The sequence below is a fragment of the Lepisma saccharinum genome, chromosome 3 (genome assembly GCF_977018435.1).
Source record: "Lepisma saccharinum chromosome 3, izLepSacc3.1, whole genome shotgun sequence".
NCBI classification, from domain to species: domain Eukaryota; kingdom Metazoa; phylum Arthropoda; class Insecta; order Zygentoma; family Lepismatidae; genus Lepisma; species Lepisma saccharinum.
In genome coordinates this window covers 129,246,466-129,264,034 of record NC_139231.1, presented here as the reverse complement: position 1 = coordinate 129,264,034, position 17,569 = coordinate 129,246,466, and the positions used below count along the sequence as shown (strand labels likewise).

General features: G+C 41.3%; 1 protein-coding gene across 2 annotated transcripts in view; it reads left to right on the top strand.

Annotated features, from left to right (window-relative positions):
* KCNQ (KCNQ potassium channel) overlaps positions 1-17,569 on the top strand; it is a 375,894-nt gene that overhangs the window by 79,033 nt on the left and 279,292 nt on the right. For both annotated transcript variants that reach the window (XM_083119378.1, XM_083119377.1), the window contains exon 2: positions 12,936-13,095. In XM_083119378.1, the coding sequence (XP_082975504.1) occupies positions 12,936-13,095 (160 nt within the window). The remainder of the gene's footprint in view (positions 1-12,935; positions 13,096-17,569) is intronic.

The window sequence follows — 17,569 nt, the reverse complement described above, 5'->3', positions numbered from 1 at the left end:
GCTCCCAACAGCAGCACAGCACTAACAATGCAGTCCTAACAATTCTTTTGAGGAGAATGGCGTACGTTCAGAAATTAGAATGAAAATGGTAAAATGTTGGTTCAACTACAGCGCCTTGAATAACGTAGTGTGGAAAACGACCCAAGAAACTGGTTCCCCAGACGGATGAGAAACATAGATGGCAGTGCGATCAATGTCGGTGCTAATTTTCTTATGAAAGTAATGCGGCTTTGTTAGTTCTTGGAATATATTATGTAGATTTGTTTGTCTTGAAAGGCGGTACGTGAATTGATGGAAACAGTTATATTTGTGGAGTGATTTGCAGTCACGAAATGGCATTAATTTGGAAAGAAAAGTAAAATAAAATTAATAAATAAATAGCATGAGTAACACAAGAAGAAACATCGCAAAGTGATTCCGGACGTCAGGTGTTGGATTGTGTACTAGAGTTTTATTTTTCTATGTTATTAGAATATAAATAGTATCCTGAGAGATATTTCATACCGAGGCGACAAAACACAAGTGTGGCTTGGAAGCGAGCAGTCCGTAATCAATGCAGCCTTTCGAACCGTAGGGACACAAGCTCTGACTGCACCGTTTCCTCAAGGAGATTTTACACCAAAGCGACACGCGACAAACGATACGAGGATTTCACACCAAAGCGACACTGGTCCTTCGGTGCAAGGCAACTTTCACACCGAAACGAGACATGTTGCTTGGAAACGAGCCAATCAAGAGCAACATTGCACATCGTAGCGGCATGACGGGAAGCACAGGCCAGCGTTCCGTTGGTGAAATCCTCAAGCGACAAGTGTCGCGTGCCGCTTGTCGCTTTGGTGCGCAATCTCACTAAAGCAAGACACTCATTGAATCGCGCATGCGCGAGCAACAAACCACGGCAACATGTTGCAAGCTATTGAGGAAATGACCCAGTTTGAGTGACGCACAAGCGACAAAGCGACACGTGTGACTTATAGTGTCGCCTAGATCTGTTGTTGTAATGTGCGGTTTTTCGTGTCGCCTATCTGTTGTTCGCACAATTAGCAGCGAACGCTTGCCAATAGACTGAAGGCACCATGTCGCTTGTCACTTAGTTGGGAACTCCCCCTGTAGCGCGTCGCTTCGGTCTGAGCACCCTTCCTTTAAGGAGCTTTCCGATCGAAGTAACAAGTAGCACCCGAATACGCTATATGAACGTGTCGTTTGCTGTTTGGACCCTTATGTGCAATGAATGCTATTTTACAGTCTGGAAGTGTGTGTCACTAGTGTGACAGTGTGAACATCCCGTGTCGCTTGTCCGATTGGTTTGAAAGTTTCCTTACACTCATGTCGATGGCACTAAGAAAGTTTTGTGGGGTTCCCCTTGTCGTTTCATGCAATCATCATTATCATCATCGCCGCGATTAGTTTAAAGCGGAAGAAAAGAGACAGTAAATATCAAAAATACAAATGCTTCAGTGTGTATATCTTTAAAAGAAATGATGATAATGAACCTAATTCATACACAAAAATTTATTTGCCAAGAGCATTCCACGCGTATTTTTTCTCCCGTATTATTAACGAAAGTATGACGATAACAGGACGTGGTCGACTGTCTAGAATGTTCGTTAATATCTTCGCGACCACTGTACCAAATATCATAGCAATTATCACATTCATAGAAATGCTTCATGTAAAAGAATCAGACGTTGCAGCGAAAACTCTATTTACTTCCATTATAAGCAGACGAATACCAAGCACCGGGTTCAACACCAGCGCCTCTAGCGGATCATTTTCGAGTGGAACCAGCCAGAGCTCGCAGAACTGTGCCGTTTTCCACACTACGTTATTCAAGGCGCTGTAGTTCAACTACAAGAGAAACTACACATTCTACATTTCTACATTGACAAGGGATTGCAGTCTGCTCCTGTACTGACAAGGGATCTAAAAAATTCGTCATTGACAAAGGATAAATACATCCAGCTTTTGAACACCCAGCTTCCATAATGTCAGTGTGAAGGACAACTAATAAAGGTTTTAAAAATCACACAAGCTTCCATGATGCTGCCAGTCCTAAGCCTGGATAAAGTGTAACGGGAAGCTATTTTCACTTTGTGTCGCAGATGACGGTGTCGCAACTGTCATGGAATCTATTTTCCGTACAGAGTCGCATATGACGGCAGAAATGCTAGTGTCACATACGACGGTGTCGCAAAAGTCGTGGATTCGCTATTCATACATTTTATAGAACTGTGCAACATACTTATGACAGTCCTGTCAAACAGATTTACAGAGAGCAATTTAATGCCAAAATAATAACCGTTCGAATTGAAAGAGAAAATCCAAAATGTAATTGGAAGCAAATTTGGAATAATGTAACGGCGAAACATCTAACGAACAAGGCATTATCTATATGGTACAAAGTGATCCAAGAAGTAATTGTAACGGCAGATAGATGTCATAAATACGGTTTCAGTAATTCTCCAAATTGTTATAATTGTCATGTTCCAGATTCGATCACCCATAAGATAACAGCATGTAAGAAAGCAGCCACATCTTGGTCAAAATTAAGAACAATGCTCAGTAGAATTTGTCGTACTTCACCAAACCAAGTATCAGCAAAATACATTATCTCACCAGAGTTTGATTTGTTCCCAAGAACAAAGCAAAGTCAGTTCAGTGGTTATTGGCACAATACCTAATGTTTTTATTTCCTGTGGGAATAAAATATAATTACTTGGATTTTGGATTAACTCTAATACAAGAATATGAACAAATGTCTTTAGATTATAGAAAATTACATTATGCCAAATTTTTAAATGTAATACTTGAATAACATATCTGTAAGAATTGTAAAGATTTACTGTTTAAAATGGGGAAAAAATGTGGTTAGCACAGCGCACTGCAACACCAGGGGTTCCGGGTTCGAGTCCTGGGTAAGGCATGGATATTTGTGTTTGTCCAGATTATAAGAAATGAAAATTGAGCTAAAATGAGAAATGAAACACTGTGAATAAAAGTGAAAAACGGGGAATACTACCGCGTAAGAGTATTCCTTTTAGAAAAAAAGTGGTTAGCACATCGCGCTTGGACGCCAAGGGTCCCGGGTTCGAATCCCGCTCGGGCTTGGTTGTTTGTGAATGTCCATTCATCAATTTCATCATTTCATCACTCATCCCCATCTTCGCAAATTAGCCAAGAGGCACAAAACGCGAAGTAAAATAAAACCAAATCAATCAATCAATCAATCCAATTTCTTTTTTATTTTTTTTAATTCTTGTTGCTTAGAAATGTACACGTTACTTTTTTAAAAAAGTACAAAGTGGCCACTTTGCCCGCCTAGGTTGGGTAAAGTGGCCAGCCCCTTCCCATTTTACCTGCATAGGTAAATGAACAAATCACATTGATTCAGAGTGTGTATTTACTCAACACAAGGTGAAGTAACACACATTAAGAATAAGTATTTTGTTTTTTAAGTATTATCTTAAGTATGAAATATCTACAAGATAAAGTAAATAGTAATTCGTAATCAATAGTCTATCAATAAAGGATTAGGCGTAGGCCTATTTGCAAAATTCGCACTCAAACTCATCATCTTCTTCGTCACAACCGTCGCTCTTCATGTGCCCACTTCTTACATTTCCATCCTTCACTGCCTTTCGAGTTTGTTTAGTGGCCACTTTGCCCGGAATGACATCATTACAGAATCTGTGGTCTGACGTCTAACCTACATGACTTAGCGTTTTCAAACACACATCATTTAAAGGGTTATTTCACCCTGATCAAACAGCACAAGAGCATATAATTATAACACTTACTATTATTTAGCCATAATCAACAATTTGTACCACTTATCTAAAATCAGACTTGCGAAAAAAACAATAAAATAGTTCACATCTAGGATAGTGCAGCCTCCCACTTCAAAGTCACAGACAACACTGACAGCATCTGTGGCGACTGTTTCGCCGGCTCCCACGTGGCGGAAGCGCTATACAGCGAAGAAAACTCGCATGGCCACTTTGCCCGCACTGGCTACTTTATCCTTCCTTCCCCTACACACCTCTGCTTCTAGCGCAGATTACATAGTAATCATATATATTACATGCATATTCAAGTGAAAGATAACAGTTGGGCTGAAAAGTTCGTAGGCTGACTCATAGATGGCGTTACTAGAATTAAATCCATGTGATTTTTACTTAGTACTAACCTTCAAAAGATACGTGTATAAATTTCACAGCTGCCGGATAATTAGTTCGTGAGATATAGCATTGTGAGTGAAGCAGCTTTTGTTATTGTGAAAAAATGGATAAAAAAAAAATCGTGTGTTAATAAAGCATTGCTTTTTGGCGAAAAAAAATACTGTTGAAGCCAAGGCATGGCTTGATAAACATTATTCGGACTCTGCACCAGGAAAATCAACCGTTGAGAAGTGGTTTGCTAAATTTAAACGAGGCGAAATGAGGATCGAAGACGATGCACGCTGTGGACGCCCCAAAGAGGCTGTTACCGACGAAAACATAAAAAAAGTCCACAAAATAATTTTAAATGATCGTAAAGTGAAGTTGATCGAGATATCTGAGACTAAAAATATCAAAGGAACGTGTTGGACATATTGTGCATGAATATTTGAACATGCGAAAGCTGTGTGCAAAATGGGTGCCGCGCGTGCTCACAATCGATCAAAAGCAACAACGTTTTGATGATTCGGAGCAATGTTTAGCGATATTCAACCGTAATAAAATTGCTTCCCCATCCACCATATTCTCCAGATCTGGCCCCCAGTGACTTCTTCCTGTTTGCAGACCTTAAAAGAATGCTCGCTGGAAAGAAATTTAGCACTGATGAAGAGGTATTCGCCGAAACTGAGGCCTATTTTGAGGCTAAAGAGAAATCGTACTATAAAAATGGCATCGAAAAATTGTATGACCGCTATAATCGTTGTATCGCCCTCGAAGGCAACTATATTGAATAATAAAATCGAATTTTGTCAAAAAAATATTTTTTACTATGTTAGCCTACGAACTTTTCAGCCCAACTGTTAGACACAGCTATCAGAGTTCCAACGTGGAAGCACTGTTTCCATCTCGACGTGATTATGGAGCATCTGAAGAGTGACATCTCATTGCAGAAATGTTAACTGACTCAATATAAAAAGAAGCAAGTCTAACTCGTCATACGCAGGAAGATTGAATCAGAGAATGTCACTTAATGCGTTAAAGAAAAACTCATGCAAAGTGTACACCTCCGTTGATTTAACCTTTGAAATACTAATTCCTCCAATTTGTACTGTAAAAATGACGCTGTTCCCGTTACGGAACCTCCTCTCGCTTTGAGGACGAGAACAAAGCGTTCCGAGTTGCTCACACTTTGACCTTCCTCACAAAATTGACCGTAACGGATGCTGGATAGATGACGCTGTCTGGTGTAGCCTCAGACTTCTCACCGCCGGCATCTACCGTCGATGAGAGCCTCCCGGTGTGTCCTGAGATCGATCACCCAGCGCCCTGTCCTTCTCTGAATAATGCAAGGAATTCGCCCTCCTCAAAGGACGTGCCGATATGCGGGGGAAACAGTCCCTCTCGTGCGGCCAATGACCTTAAAGCAGGACGTGCTCTCTTTGCCGGTAACCGTGAAGACATCCTCCATCATCCAACTGAATCGTACACTTATTTGCGTTTTGAATACATAGCAAAGTCAAATTAGACGAAAGCAAATCTAGGGGTCACGGGTTCGATATAGGTGGAGGTGAGCAGTGATTCGGAGATCACTTTAAACTGTAGGTCTTGTTCCGATTTGTCTATCTGTCTGCAAACTTATATAGCTATATAATATACAAACTTGCAATCTTGAGGAATGTTATATTTGTTCGAGTAGATGCTTTAAGCCCTACTTTATGCACAATAAAGCTAATCGGGACCGGGCGTACAGCTTTAAGTGGGATCCGAACCATTATGTGCCTCCACCGGGTATCGAACCCGGGATCCCTTGATTACGAGGCGACGACGCTTCCACTGCGCCATCGGAGAGGCCCCAGGAATGACCAGCTCTTCCAAACTAACAATAGAGAAATCAAATTGACTGGTTTTCCGCAATTTAAAAGAAAGATAGACACGTTGGATTTATTTATTTATTTAGCACTTTGGCAAGGTTAAGGCTGTGATGCCTGTTCTTCCACTTAAAAAATTATTTAAACCTTTCATTACTTCCAGTAGCGGCGATTAGGTACCAAACAGGAGGAGGGGCGCAGGACAGTTTACTTTACCTTGTTAGACAAAGCTTAGCATTAAAAGGCAATAGAACGCAGGTAAAAAACAAACAAATGGGGGCAACTACCCTCACTCCCACTCGCCGCCACTGATTACTTCCTTTATATGATAAGTAAGAATAATGAAGTAAAAATTCAAGCAATACAGTTGGTATAAGAGAACACTCAAACACAAAGGAAGAATTTTGCAGACTAACGAGGCTCTGGCGTCTGGCGTCTGGCTCTGGTACCCGAATCGACCTCCATGGTGTTGTCTTTGTACGTCTACTTTTCCTCTTTCCTGTTTATTTTTCTTTCGTTTTCTCTCCCTTTATTGTTCTCTCTTTGTCTGTCACGTTTTTGTTTTTCTTTCCTCTCTTTCTGTTGGCTTCTTTATTTCTCTTCCCTTCTGTCTCTCCTTCTATACTTCCATTTGTTTCTCGTCTCTTGCTTCTTTTCCTTGCGTTCTTTCTCTCTGTCTCTGTATGCTTCTTTGTTTCTCTTTCTTCTTAATTTCTCATTTTTCCTTTTCTCACTCCACGTGTAGAGCTTCTTCAATTCTCCTCCCTTCTCTCGTTCACTATTCTTCCTTCCTATCTCTCCTTTTCCGTTTTCTTACAACTTCGTTTTTTGTTGTGATGACACATAAACTTGATTTAATTTTATCTCACTTAGGAACATAACTTTTCGAATTTTATCCCACCCCTTCCTTGAAATATTTTTTGGTTCTAATTGGGTCAATTTCAGCTAGTCATCGTATTGGGCAAAGTCTCAGGAAAAGGACACAAAATAAGAACAAAACAAAATGCAATATAAATCGAACTTGGTTCTTACTTTGTAAGCAGTATCCGATAAAAATTCGGCGTTTGCTACTCCCTTGTTTGTATGTTTTACTCGTCCCCTTCACATATTTATAGCAGTCAGTGCGTGGAACGAAATCCCACATTCTGCAAGTCCTCTTGATGTGACAGGCAAAGTTGACAAGGAATCTGTTTGTATCTCTGTTTCCATGGCAACCTCGATTTTTTTATCGCTCAACCACGTGACATGTTAAAGACGCGTCGAGTCACCTCTGCTCTGCTTCGGGTAGAAAGTTTTGAGTCAGCTTCAACAGCTGTGCGCATGCGCACCATCCAGCTTAAAACTGAGTAAACACCTTTCTTTTCGAACTCCGCCGTTTGCTTTGAACCTCACGCAAATCCCCCAACTCCCACCCGCTCCTCTCCTTTGAAAATCGGTTTCTGACGTGTGGCTGGATTTATCCAGGAAAAGCTGATGAAATACAACGAATGTGACCAATAGTTAGACTGGCAACGAGAGGGAGGGGAGCTGATTAACTTTCTGAGAAAAGAAAGTGGAAATTTAAAGCCTAAAGGCTATTTAGCGTCCCTTTTTTCCACTATCGGCTAATCGCGAAGATGGGGATGAGTGATGATATGATGAAATTGATAAAAGGACACTTACAAAGAAAATCCATGTCCAGGCTGGGATACGAACCCGAGATCCTTGGCGTCGTAGCGCGCTGTGCTAACCACTCTGCCACAGAGATAGGCAGAAGTATCTTAAGGTGCAAGAACTGCGACTGAAATAAATCTGTAATAAATGTGTGTAGTTTCTTTAAAACTCTAACTTACTTTCTGAATAATCTGATATTAAGATCTGAAATAATATGTGTAAAAGTTATTTTAAACATTTAGCGAAGAATGAGTGACTTTTGTAAACATTATGCACTTATATATACAGGGTGGGAAATAACCTTTTGCTAGGGGTCCACAGTAAAAAGTAACAACAATTAAGAAATTATGGTAATACCAAATGTTAACTACGACAATTGTGGTTACAAAAACAAAATTAAAAGTTAGTATGTCCGCCGTTTGATTCTCTCACAGCACGAAGACGATCAGGGTAGGAGCTCAGAAGATTCGCAAACAGTCCGTATTCCATTCCATGTCACGGAGGACTTGTTCCAGATGTGCAAGGAGTGTTGGCCGGGAATAGCGGTCCGGTCCGTGTTCCACTATCATCAAGGACTCAACTGCGTCCTTCAGAATAGCCCCAAAGTGCTCCGCTGCATTCAGGTCCGGTGATGCAACCGGCCATTCAGAACTGCTGAAGAAGTCAATGCCACTTCGCCGAAGAAGGTCTTGGTTTTAGCATTTGCCTTCAAGCAAGGTGGTTTGTCGTGAACTAACTTTTAATTTTGTTTTTGTAACCACAATTGTCGTAGTAAACATTTGGTATTACCATAATTTCTTAATTGTTGTTACTTTTTCCTGCAGACCCCTAGCAAAAGGTTATTTCCCACTCTATACAATTAAGTGTAGCGTATGTAAAGAGGAGAGTCATTTATACGCACAAATGTCGCTGGAAGACACTCCTACGCATGTTTCCTCAATGTCTCCCACTTCCCACGAAATCATCTTTTCTGTACTGCATTCAATCGTTTGAAATGTGTCAGTCACCTCTGCCCGCCCTGTATCTGTTAGGCCATGTTTATTAAGAATTTCTGAACTCAAAACTTGAGAGACAGTAGGAAATTGACCTCAGGCTAGTAACTAAAGTCTTAGCGAATATTTTTTATCCTTCATAACCAGCTGGGAAGATCGCATTTAGAGAAATGACGTTAAAAATGACAACAGTTCATTGCCCTGAGTTTCTGCTTTCAGAACTCTTTCCCCTTAATCTCCATCATTCCTGATAATTGGGTGGCTAAAATCAGCAGTCTGATCGTATCTATATACACCCACATAACCATTTCCCTGTCTTTAATTTTTACTCGACACAAGCTCCGCCACGCAGATATTTTTTGCCTGGACACTTTCCAGCGTGTAAATTTTTAAGTTGGATGGCGTGTTTTTGGCTGAGAAATCACGTTTTACTTGACATACACACACACACACACACACACACACACACACACAGAGAGAGAGAGAGAGATATGAATAGAGAAAGGGATGCATAGATAATGAGAGTGATACAGACAAGGAGAAGGAGACAGTGGGAAGCAAACAAAGGTGGGGTAATGGAGAAATAAGGAGAGATTGAAAAAAGGGTGGAGATAGAGAGAAAACAGAGCGAAAGAGACAGAAGATCAAAGTGAGAGAGGGAGAGAAAGTGCAAATCGAGACACAGATTGAAGAAGAGAGAAAGAAAATAAGCACAGGAGAGACGTGAAGAGACAGATAGAGATAAGAAGAAAACGAAAGAAACTGTCAAAGAAAGGGAAGCAGAAAGGGTAGGAGGATTGATTGTTTTTGTTTTACTTAACTTTTCTGCAGCGTTTGGCTAGTCGCGAAGATGAGGATGAAAGGGTGATAACATATATTGATTTAATTTAAAATTTTGGGTGCGTCAGCACTTAGGCTATTTTGCACCCGTCACATGATACAGGGTCCAATCCATTACCTTATCTAAAATATAACAAATAACACAACTGTAATGTCGGAGACTAAAGTATTCTGACGTCCGTTAAAAGCTGAGGCTGTTAAGGGGCACTCAGCACAAGCAAGGACAAAACACAGAACAACACAGTCCTACGAAGATTATACTGGCCGAAGGTCAGACGCCAGAGCCTCGTTAGTCTGCAGTCCAGGGTGAAGACAGAGAGTGAGAAACAGATGGAGAAAGAGAGAGGAGAAAGGAAAGACACAAAAACAAAGACATCTAGAAGAGAAGGCAGAACCAAATACAGACACACATAGAAGGGGAATGTATACTGTAATGTGACGTTTAATAGAGGTTGGTATTTGGGTGTCTTCAGAAAGAGTTACCTCGGGAAGGAAGAGGGAGACAAGGTTGGGGTAGATAGTGGAGGGAGTAGAGAGGCGAAGATCTAAAGAGAAAGAGAGAGAGAGAGAGAGAGAGAGAGAGAAACAGGCAGGCAAAATGGAAAGTGAAGACAGTGTAGGAGGAAATGAGGAGATGGTATAGATGGATCATAGATAGAGAGAGATAGAATAGGATAGTCAATGGGAGGGAGAAAAGTTAAGTGACAGTTAATGGAAGAAAAGTAAATAGGGAAAGTGACGAAACAGGCAAAGAGAGACATGGAGATAACGATAGAGATAGACAGAGAGTGACGGTAGACACACAGACTACAGTCCGTCCCAGGAGTCTGTGGAGCAACGCCGCGCATGACAATAAATAAGGGGATCCCACTTCAAACTGTAGGCCCAGTCCCGATTAGCCGTACTGTGCATAAGTGGACCTAAAACAGCAACTAAATCAATCAATGAACAGTAGAGAAGGGAGAAATCGAGTGCGCGGAGCAAAGCAGTACACGCTGCTGCAAACAGCTGGTAGTTGCAGCCGCGTTGCCCCTTCCATGCAATCCCTCTCTCACGCTTTCAATGGTCGAGTCCTCTCAAGTCGCTACTTGCGCAGAGTCCTTAGTTTTTGCTTGCTTGCTTCTGGGACAGTATAAGTTCGGTAGGAAAGAACGACGGAGAGTGGGATGTGGAGAGAGCAATTTGATGTTATTTAGCTTCGCTTTTCTGCCAACTTTGGCTAATCGCAGCGACGAGGATGAGTGATGAAATTGATGAAGGGATACTCACAAGGAACATTCATGACCCCCCCGGGATCACTGGCGTCATATCCGGCTGTGCTAACCACTCCGCCACGGAAGTCGACTAGAGAGAGCGAGAAACAGATTGAGTAAGAGAGAAGGGAAGGAAAGACACAAAAACAAAGACCTTTAGAAGAGAAGGAAGAACCAAATACATACACACATAGAAGGGGGATGTATACTGTAATGTGACAAGGTTTGGACGAGGTACAAGGCCTGTCACTTAGGGATGTAGTAGTAAAACAATGTTCAACTTGGTTTTATAGGTTGTGGATAGCCCTCCTTGACTCGGTGAAGGCGGACGAGCAAAGCACACTCACCTAATCATGCAGCAACCGTCTGGCGTCTCGGACTCTGGTGACGACCACAGCACGAGCGAGGCAATCACCCCGGATAGCAGGTGCTGGCTATAGGCACCTGAGCGGTCGGCCGCGCGACCACGATAACATTAGAAACAATCCTGATGTTTCCCAAAAATCCGGGGTACTTTTTCGACTCGCCACGTGCCATGTTTCTGATGAGCTTGCAAACCCAGAAGTCTTTCCCTGATTACAAACTTTATTCATATCCGCTATATGCAAGGTAGAGATGTGAAAGTGGTGCCAAAATGTTGGGAAACTAACCAAGGTTTTTTTTTTTGTTGCATGTTTGAGTAACGTGGCTGTAGTGTAGCAGTGTCAGTGCTCAGAAAACCGGAAATGTTTACAAATCAGGAAAAAGCTCAGCAAGTCCTCTGGTATCACGGTCACCAATAACAGTGCAGAGGAACTTTCAAATGTACAGAATTCTTTCGTCTAGAATATGTACCATCAATAAGTTGGTATTTAAAAAATGGAATTTATCTTCATTCCCAATTCCTGTCAAGTCCAAGAAACATTGTTTGGAAAGATGCCACCCGATGTCAAGAGCATTAATTCCGGATTCCTTGGCACTGACACTGCTACACTACAGCCACATTACTGAAACCTGCAACAAATAAACCTGCTTAGTTTTCCAACATATTGGAACCACTTTCACATCTCTATATTGCATATAGCGGATATGAATAAAGTTCGTAATCAGGGAAAGAAATCTGGGACACCCGGCATATTGATGCGTTCACTGATTCTTCAGCGGTTACGCGGGATCGTATTGTGAACGCTGTTGAACTCTGATGACAGAGCTTGAAGTTTCGCTTTATGGTCCTCCTACAATCTCCCTTATCAACCCCTCGGCCGTAGCGTGGAAGGAAACAAGGGATGTTATGCGTCGACCAACTCACCTCTCGATCAGGCAGTCCTGCGCAGACGTCAGGCATTAGATTCATGTTATTCTCCGTTGTCCGTGAGGCCCACAGTCTTCCGGTTCTGTGGCGGCGTAGGCTGCCTGGGCACTGGCGACTGGGATTCTTGTGGTGTCTCACTCCGTGCCTAGACAGTGGCGCGTTCGGATCCGCGGGCGGCAAAACTCGGCCTCTGCGACAGGTTCCCTTCTGAACTCGCGGCGATGGAGATGACGAGCGTCGGTCCCGTAGTGTGGAGCAGGAGACGGCTGATCGCGTCAGCCCAGAGGAGCAAGGCTGGCTGCCGTGTGATGATGGCGGAGTAGGGGTTGCACTCGGGTCTCCTTCGACGCTCGTCGCAGTGTTCTCAGCTAGCAGACTCTTCAGGAGCTCTTACTCTCGCAGATAGTTCTTACGATCAACTGGCCCCTTGTCCAAATTTACTGGCTTTTTTACCGTTGTTGCTCTGATAAGCTTTTGCTGATAAATCGTTCCGGATTTGCACCACAAAACCCGGTAGTGCTTTAGGAAATGTTGCATGCCATGACGTCATTGCTTACACAGCGATGGAATGCGACTGCTAACTTCCTGACCGAGTGTCGGTGAATGGTTTGAGAGAATTGAGATTTTTCACGATCGCTCTCTTGTTTCATTCAACATTCCCGTGACCAATGAGTATCCTTCGAGTGGTTACCTTGGGTTTGAATATATAAGAGAGAGAGAGAGAGAGAGAGAGAGAGAGGAGAGAGAGAGGGAGAGAGAGGAGAGAGGGAGAGAGAGAGAATGAGAGAGAGAAAGAGAGGAGAGAGAGAGAGAGAGAGAGAGAGAAATTGGAACAAAATAGATAGAGCACGTCTTAACAACTGTCACTTTCATGTTTCCAGGACTCGATCCCCGACCACTCCTGTTGGAAAAGAGCGTCTGGGAGACCCGCTACTTGATGAAGGACCATCGTCGTGCGGGGAAGGCTACTTTTCAGGGGAAGGTGTACAATTTTCTTGAACGTCCAACCGGCTGGAAATGCTTCATCTATCACTTCACAGTGTAAGTACAGAGACATGCATGCTGTAGATTATCATGTAGCACATTTTTATTACACAACTATTGTTTATTACTTGTATGCTGTTGAACAAACACGAAATAATGAAAGTTGGAGTAGAGCGACAAGACAAAACAAACGAAATTATTTACGAAAAGAACGTTAACATTTTAAAAATTGCCTTCTAGCCGAGTGCTTTGTTAGAAGAAAACGTTAAGTTTACAATATTGTGCCGTTAAATTATAACGGAATACCCGTTAACTTAAAAAAACGTGATACAACCGTTTTTTAAAGAACGAAATTAAATATTTTATCTAGCATGAAGATAGATAATGATTATAAATTACAGCTGCTTGCGCTATAAATACATTTTATAAAGCTGAACTATTAAAATTATATTAAGCAGGGTAACAATGCAATGGCCGTTAATACTTTATAAACGGTCATGGTCATATTTTTACGGTAGTTGGATGGCATTTCTTCAGTCAACCTTTTATAGTGTAAGCGTTATTTTTTTTCCTATCGTAGTGCATTTTCCCCCATTTAAATCACGCTTGATTAAACTTATTCATCGCTTCCTGCACTTTTGCAATTTGAGATGGTATTCAGTGTTGATACTCAATTGTCCTTTCTCTCTCGAAACGTGACCTAGAAAGAGATAGGTATTTGCAGCACGAGACGTTCCAAACCCTCTTTTTACTGACGGTGTTATATTACGGTTAACTATCACGATATGCCTTTTCTCATTGCTTCCAAGTAGAGTTAATGTTACGTTATTTTTTCCGTTAATGGAATTTAGCCCGCAATCATCTATTTCATTTTCATCATCATTGTGTACTGATATGATAGACTAAACTAAATTTTAACTAATTACTATGTTCACCACTTCACGATCCATATTTTTGGGACCACTGCCACAGATAAATTACGGTTATACGTGTACAACTAGGCTTCAAGTATATACCGCTCGTTTTGCCTGCCCGAGCGTTATTCGCTCGAGCGAGGAAGTTCTCAAATCCGTACGCTATCTAACGTCGTCCGTCCGAACTATTTAGCGCTCGAACGAAATCCTCTTCCTGCAGCACTCTAGTAGAAGCTCATAGAGTGTTTGAGAGTAGTACCAGCTATACTTTATATGTACATTTAATAGAGCTAACTTATAAAATATATAAAGAGCCGCGGTGCATGGGCATTTCTTTTGTCCTAACTTTTGGGAAGGGGAGACAGAAATGCTGGGGTAATCCCCCCTTTCCCCGCCGCAGTGGTACAGTCTATATGGCGTCTAACACACTCAAGAGACCCTGGTTCGATTCGCGGGGTTTGTAATTTCAGGGGGTAATTTTACCGAAAGTATCCCTGCATAGAACGGCTTTGATGTTCACCCAGGATGTTCGCCCGGCGGTAGCTCTGTGAGGTAAAGGCGGAAGGAGACTTGTGCTAATCACATTAGCTCCACCTATGGCCGAAATTGTGATCCAGGACCTTCCTTACCCCCCCCCCCCCCGTATACCTTCACAGAATTGCATATTGCAACGTGCAAGGTTGGCCTCCCCGATAGGTTGGTATTCGACGGTACGTCGTAATCAAAGACTATCCGAGTTCGATACCCGTGTCGGATCCCACTTTAAACTGTAGGTCCAGTTCTGATTGACCTCTATGTGCATATGAGTGGACTGAAAGCAAAAATTTAAAAAAATCAAGGTGTGTAGTGGATGTACTGAACACATACTGGTCAGTAAAGTGAGCGTTTAGCACGTGATATTTAATACAAAAAATGTCAACGCTCTCTTTCAATATTTTATAAGATATAGACGAGATGGCGTTCTGTTACCACTGGACTTACTTCATATAAATGCACAAGTATCCCAGTAAACGTTCTGTTTTTTGAGAAAATAAGGAAATGAACGTTTTAATATACGATTTTGTGAACATGGTGAAAAATGGAGCGTGTAAAATGGACGGACAAAGTAAGAAACGAAGCCGTACTGAAAAGAGTTGGTGAAAAGAGATCTATACTGGAGACCATCAAGAAGAGGAAAAGAAACTGGTTGGGACACTGTCTAAGAAGGAACCGCCTGCTAAGGGATGCCTTGGAGGGAATGGTTGAAGAAGGAAAAGTCCGTGGAAGAATGAGATATCAGCTTATGGATGATATTAAATTAACTTGGTCGTATGCTATTACGAAGCGTAAGGCAGAGAATAGGGAATGCTGGAGATTGCAGTGAAAAACCTTCCAATTAGGCAGAAAACAATGAATGAATAAATGAATATACGATAACTGTATTAGTAAAATACCTGCACCCAATATGGCTTAGTAGCTACCCAATATAGCGTATTTGCTGTTTCCATGTAGTTATATGGTTATTCAACAGAACATTAGTACGTCATTTAGACCGTCCTAAAAATGTGATTGAACTTATTGACTGTACCTTTAGAGCTGTAACTTGAGGACAAAGAAGCGAAATAGCTGGACCTCGTGATTGTGATCTACGTGATCTAATATTGAATATGGAAGTTATTACTTACGGCATGTTCCAAGTGATAGGCGATTATATCTCTAGTCCATATTATGAGAACTCATGATTTGTACTTTACAACAATGTACTTACTTTAGACTTTAATCTAGAGTCCTGTTTATAACGAAGGAAAAAATAACACTATGTAAGGTAGACTCAATATGGCCTACCTATTAATATATCGTAACAGACATGTCCAAATGTCACATTCGTTACTCTTGTGTTTACGTAGAGTGTCTTGGAGTCACTAAGGATGATAAAGGGCCTTTCATTTGCCCAGGTTGTGATGTGTAATCCATGGCCTTCTGGTGACAAGTTACGACACGTCACTTCGTTGTTTATTGGTTTGTAAACGATGTTATTCTTTGTCGTTATGAAAAAAATGTAAGTGTATAAATATACTAATCTGCCTATAAAAATAACATTGTAGTACTTTCTTTACAATTTCTCTTGCATTTTTTGATATGAAAGAACACAATATATGACTAGGCCATATTGGGTACATATGTATCCAAAATGGCCTAAACGTAACTTTTTATTAAAATCTTCTCTGCACCCGTGGTCGCGTCATCGCCTTGTAATCAAGGTGCCTCGGGTTCGATACTCGGTGGAGGCACATAGGGGTTCGGATCCCACATTAAACTGTAGGTCCAGTCTGGATTAGCTTTACTTTGCACAAAGTGGATTTAAAACACTAATTTAATATATCAATCTTTCCTGCACCCTTGTTATTATTTAGAATTGGCTGCACTTTTCAGTAAACGTCTAGAAATGTTCCCTCTTTTGAATCTTTCGATTTAGTTTTACCTTTCTGACTTTGTACACCATCATTAGAAACAATCGAAAACATTAGGCAGGCCATATTTGGTTCCGGTACCTTAATATTATTCTTCGAATAATCAGTGGTTGTCGATTTCTTATTTTATTATAACTTTCTTCTACACAACTATAACATCAGTAAAAGTCATTTCAAGTCATAGAAACGGAGAGAAGTTAGAAGTTTGCTTTTAGAATGCCAGCTAGAGGTAAAGATTCGCGTAAAAGTTTGTTCGACGCAGTATAACTAACTAACGAACTCTCTAGCCTTCTTAAACCCGAAGGTTCATGGCAGCAACACAAGCCTTCCATCTGTTCCTATCTTGAGCAAGATCTATATACTCTTTTCCATCCCTACCGATTTCCTTTAGGTCCATCTCAACGTTGTCCCTCCATCTTCGTCTTGGCCTTCCTACAGGTCTCTTACCATCAGGTAAGTATATGTAAGTGTTATTGTTATTTGTAATTTTTGTGACAAGTATTTGAATGCTATTGTTATTTTTATATTTTCCTTAATTGCGATGACTTCAGGTGCATTGATTTTACCTGAATGTACCAACCTTGTTGCCATAGTAATTACGATGGCTCTCTGTTATTGAAAGGAAATATAAATCAAAGTATAGGAATTAATGTTGTGATGGTATTGTGAAAAGTGGTGATTAGAGAAAGAATTGCGTTTTGTAAATATATTAGGTGTAGTGGTTGGAAAAAGGAAAATGGAGTTCTTTAAATTCCTTAAGAATGTCATTGTTTTTTTTTTTGTTTTGTAGTTTAAGAATTTCTACTAACCTGGGTAACATCTTGCATTCTGTCGAGTCATGTGTTCATATTTGTATGTTTTTTGTTAACACAACGTGCCAAGGTTTATTCCAAAACGACTTTTCGCAATCGATTTATATGCTTCTACTGTAAATCCTTTATGAACATGGCCAAATATCGGGCTTGATTATATCATCATCGGAAAACTGCGCTAACAACATGCAACTTGATGCAACGAACCCTTTCGGCACGTTAAGTGGGCAATCACCACCCCTCCCCCCGCAGTTGCACGAGAGCACTGCTGGCTCATTATTCGCCCACACGGATTTCACCTGTCGCCCGAGCTTAAGAGTGTCGGAATACGCCATTGGTCCTCTAATCCTGGAAG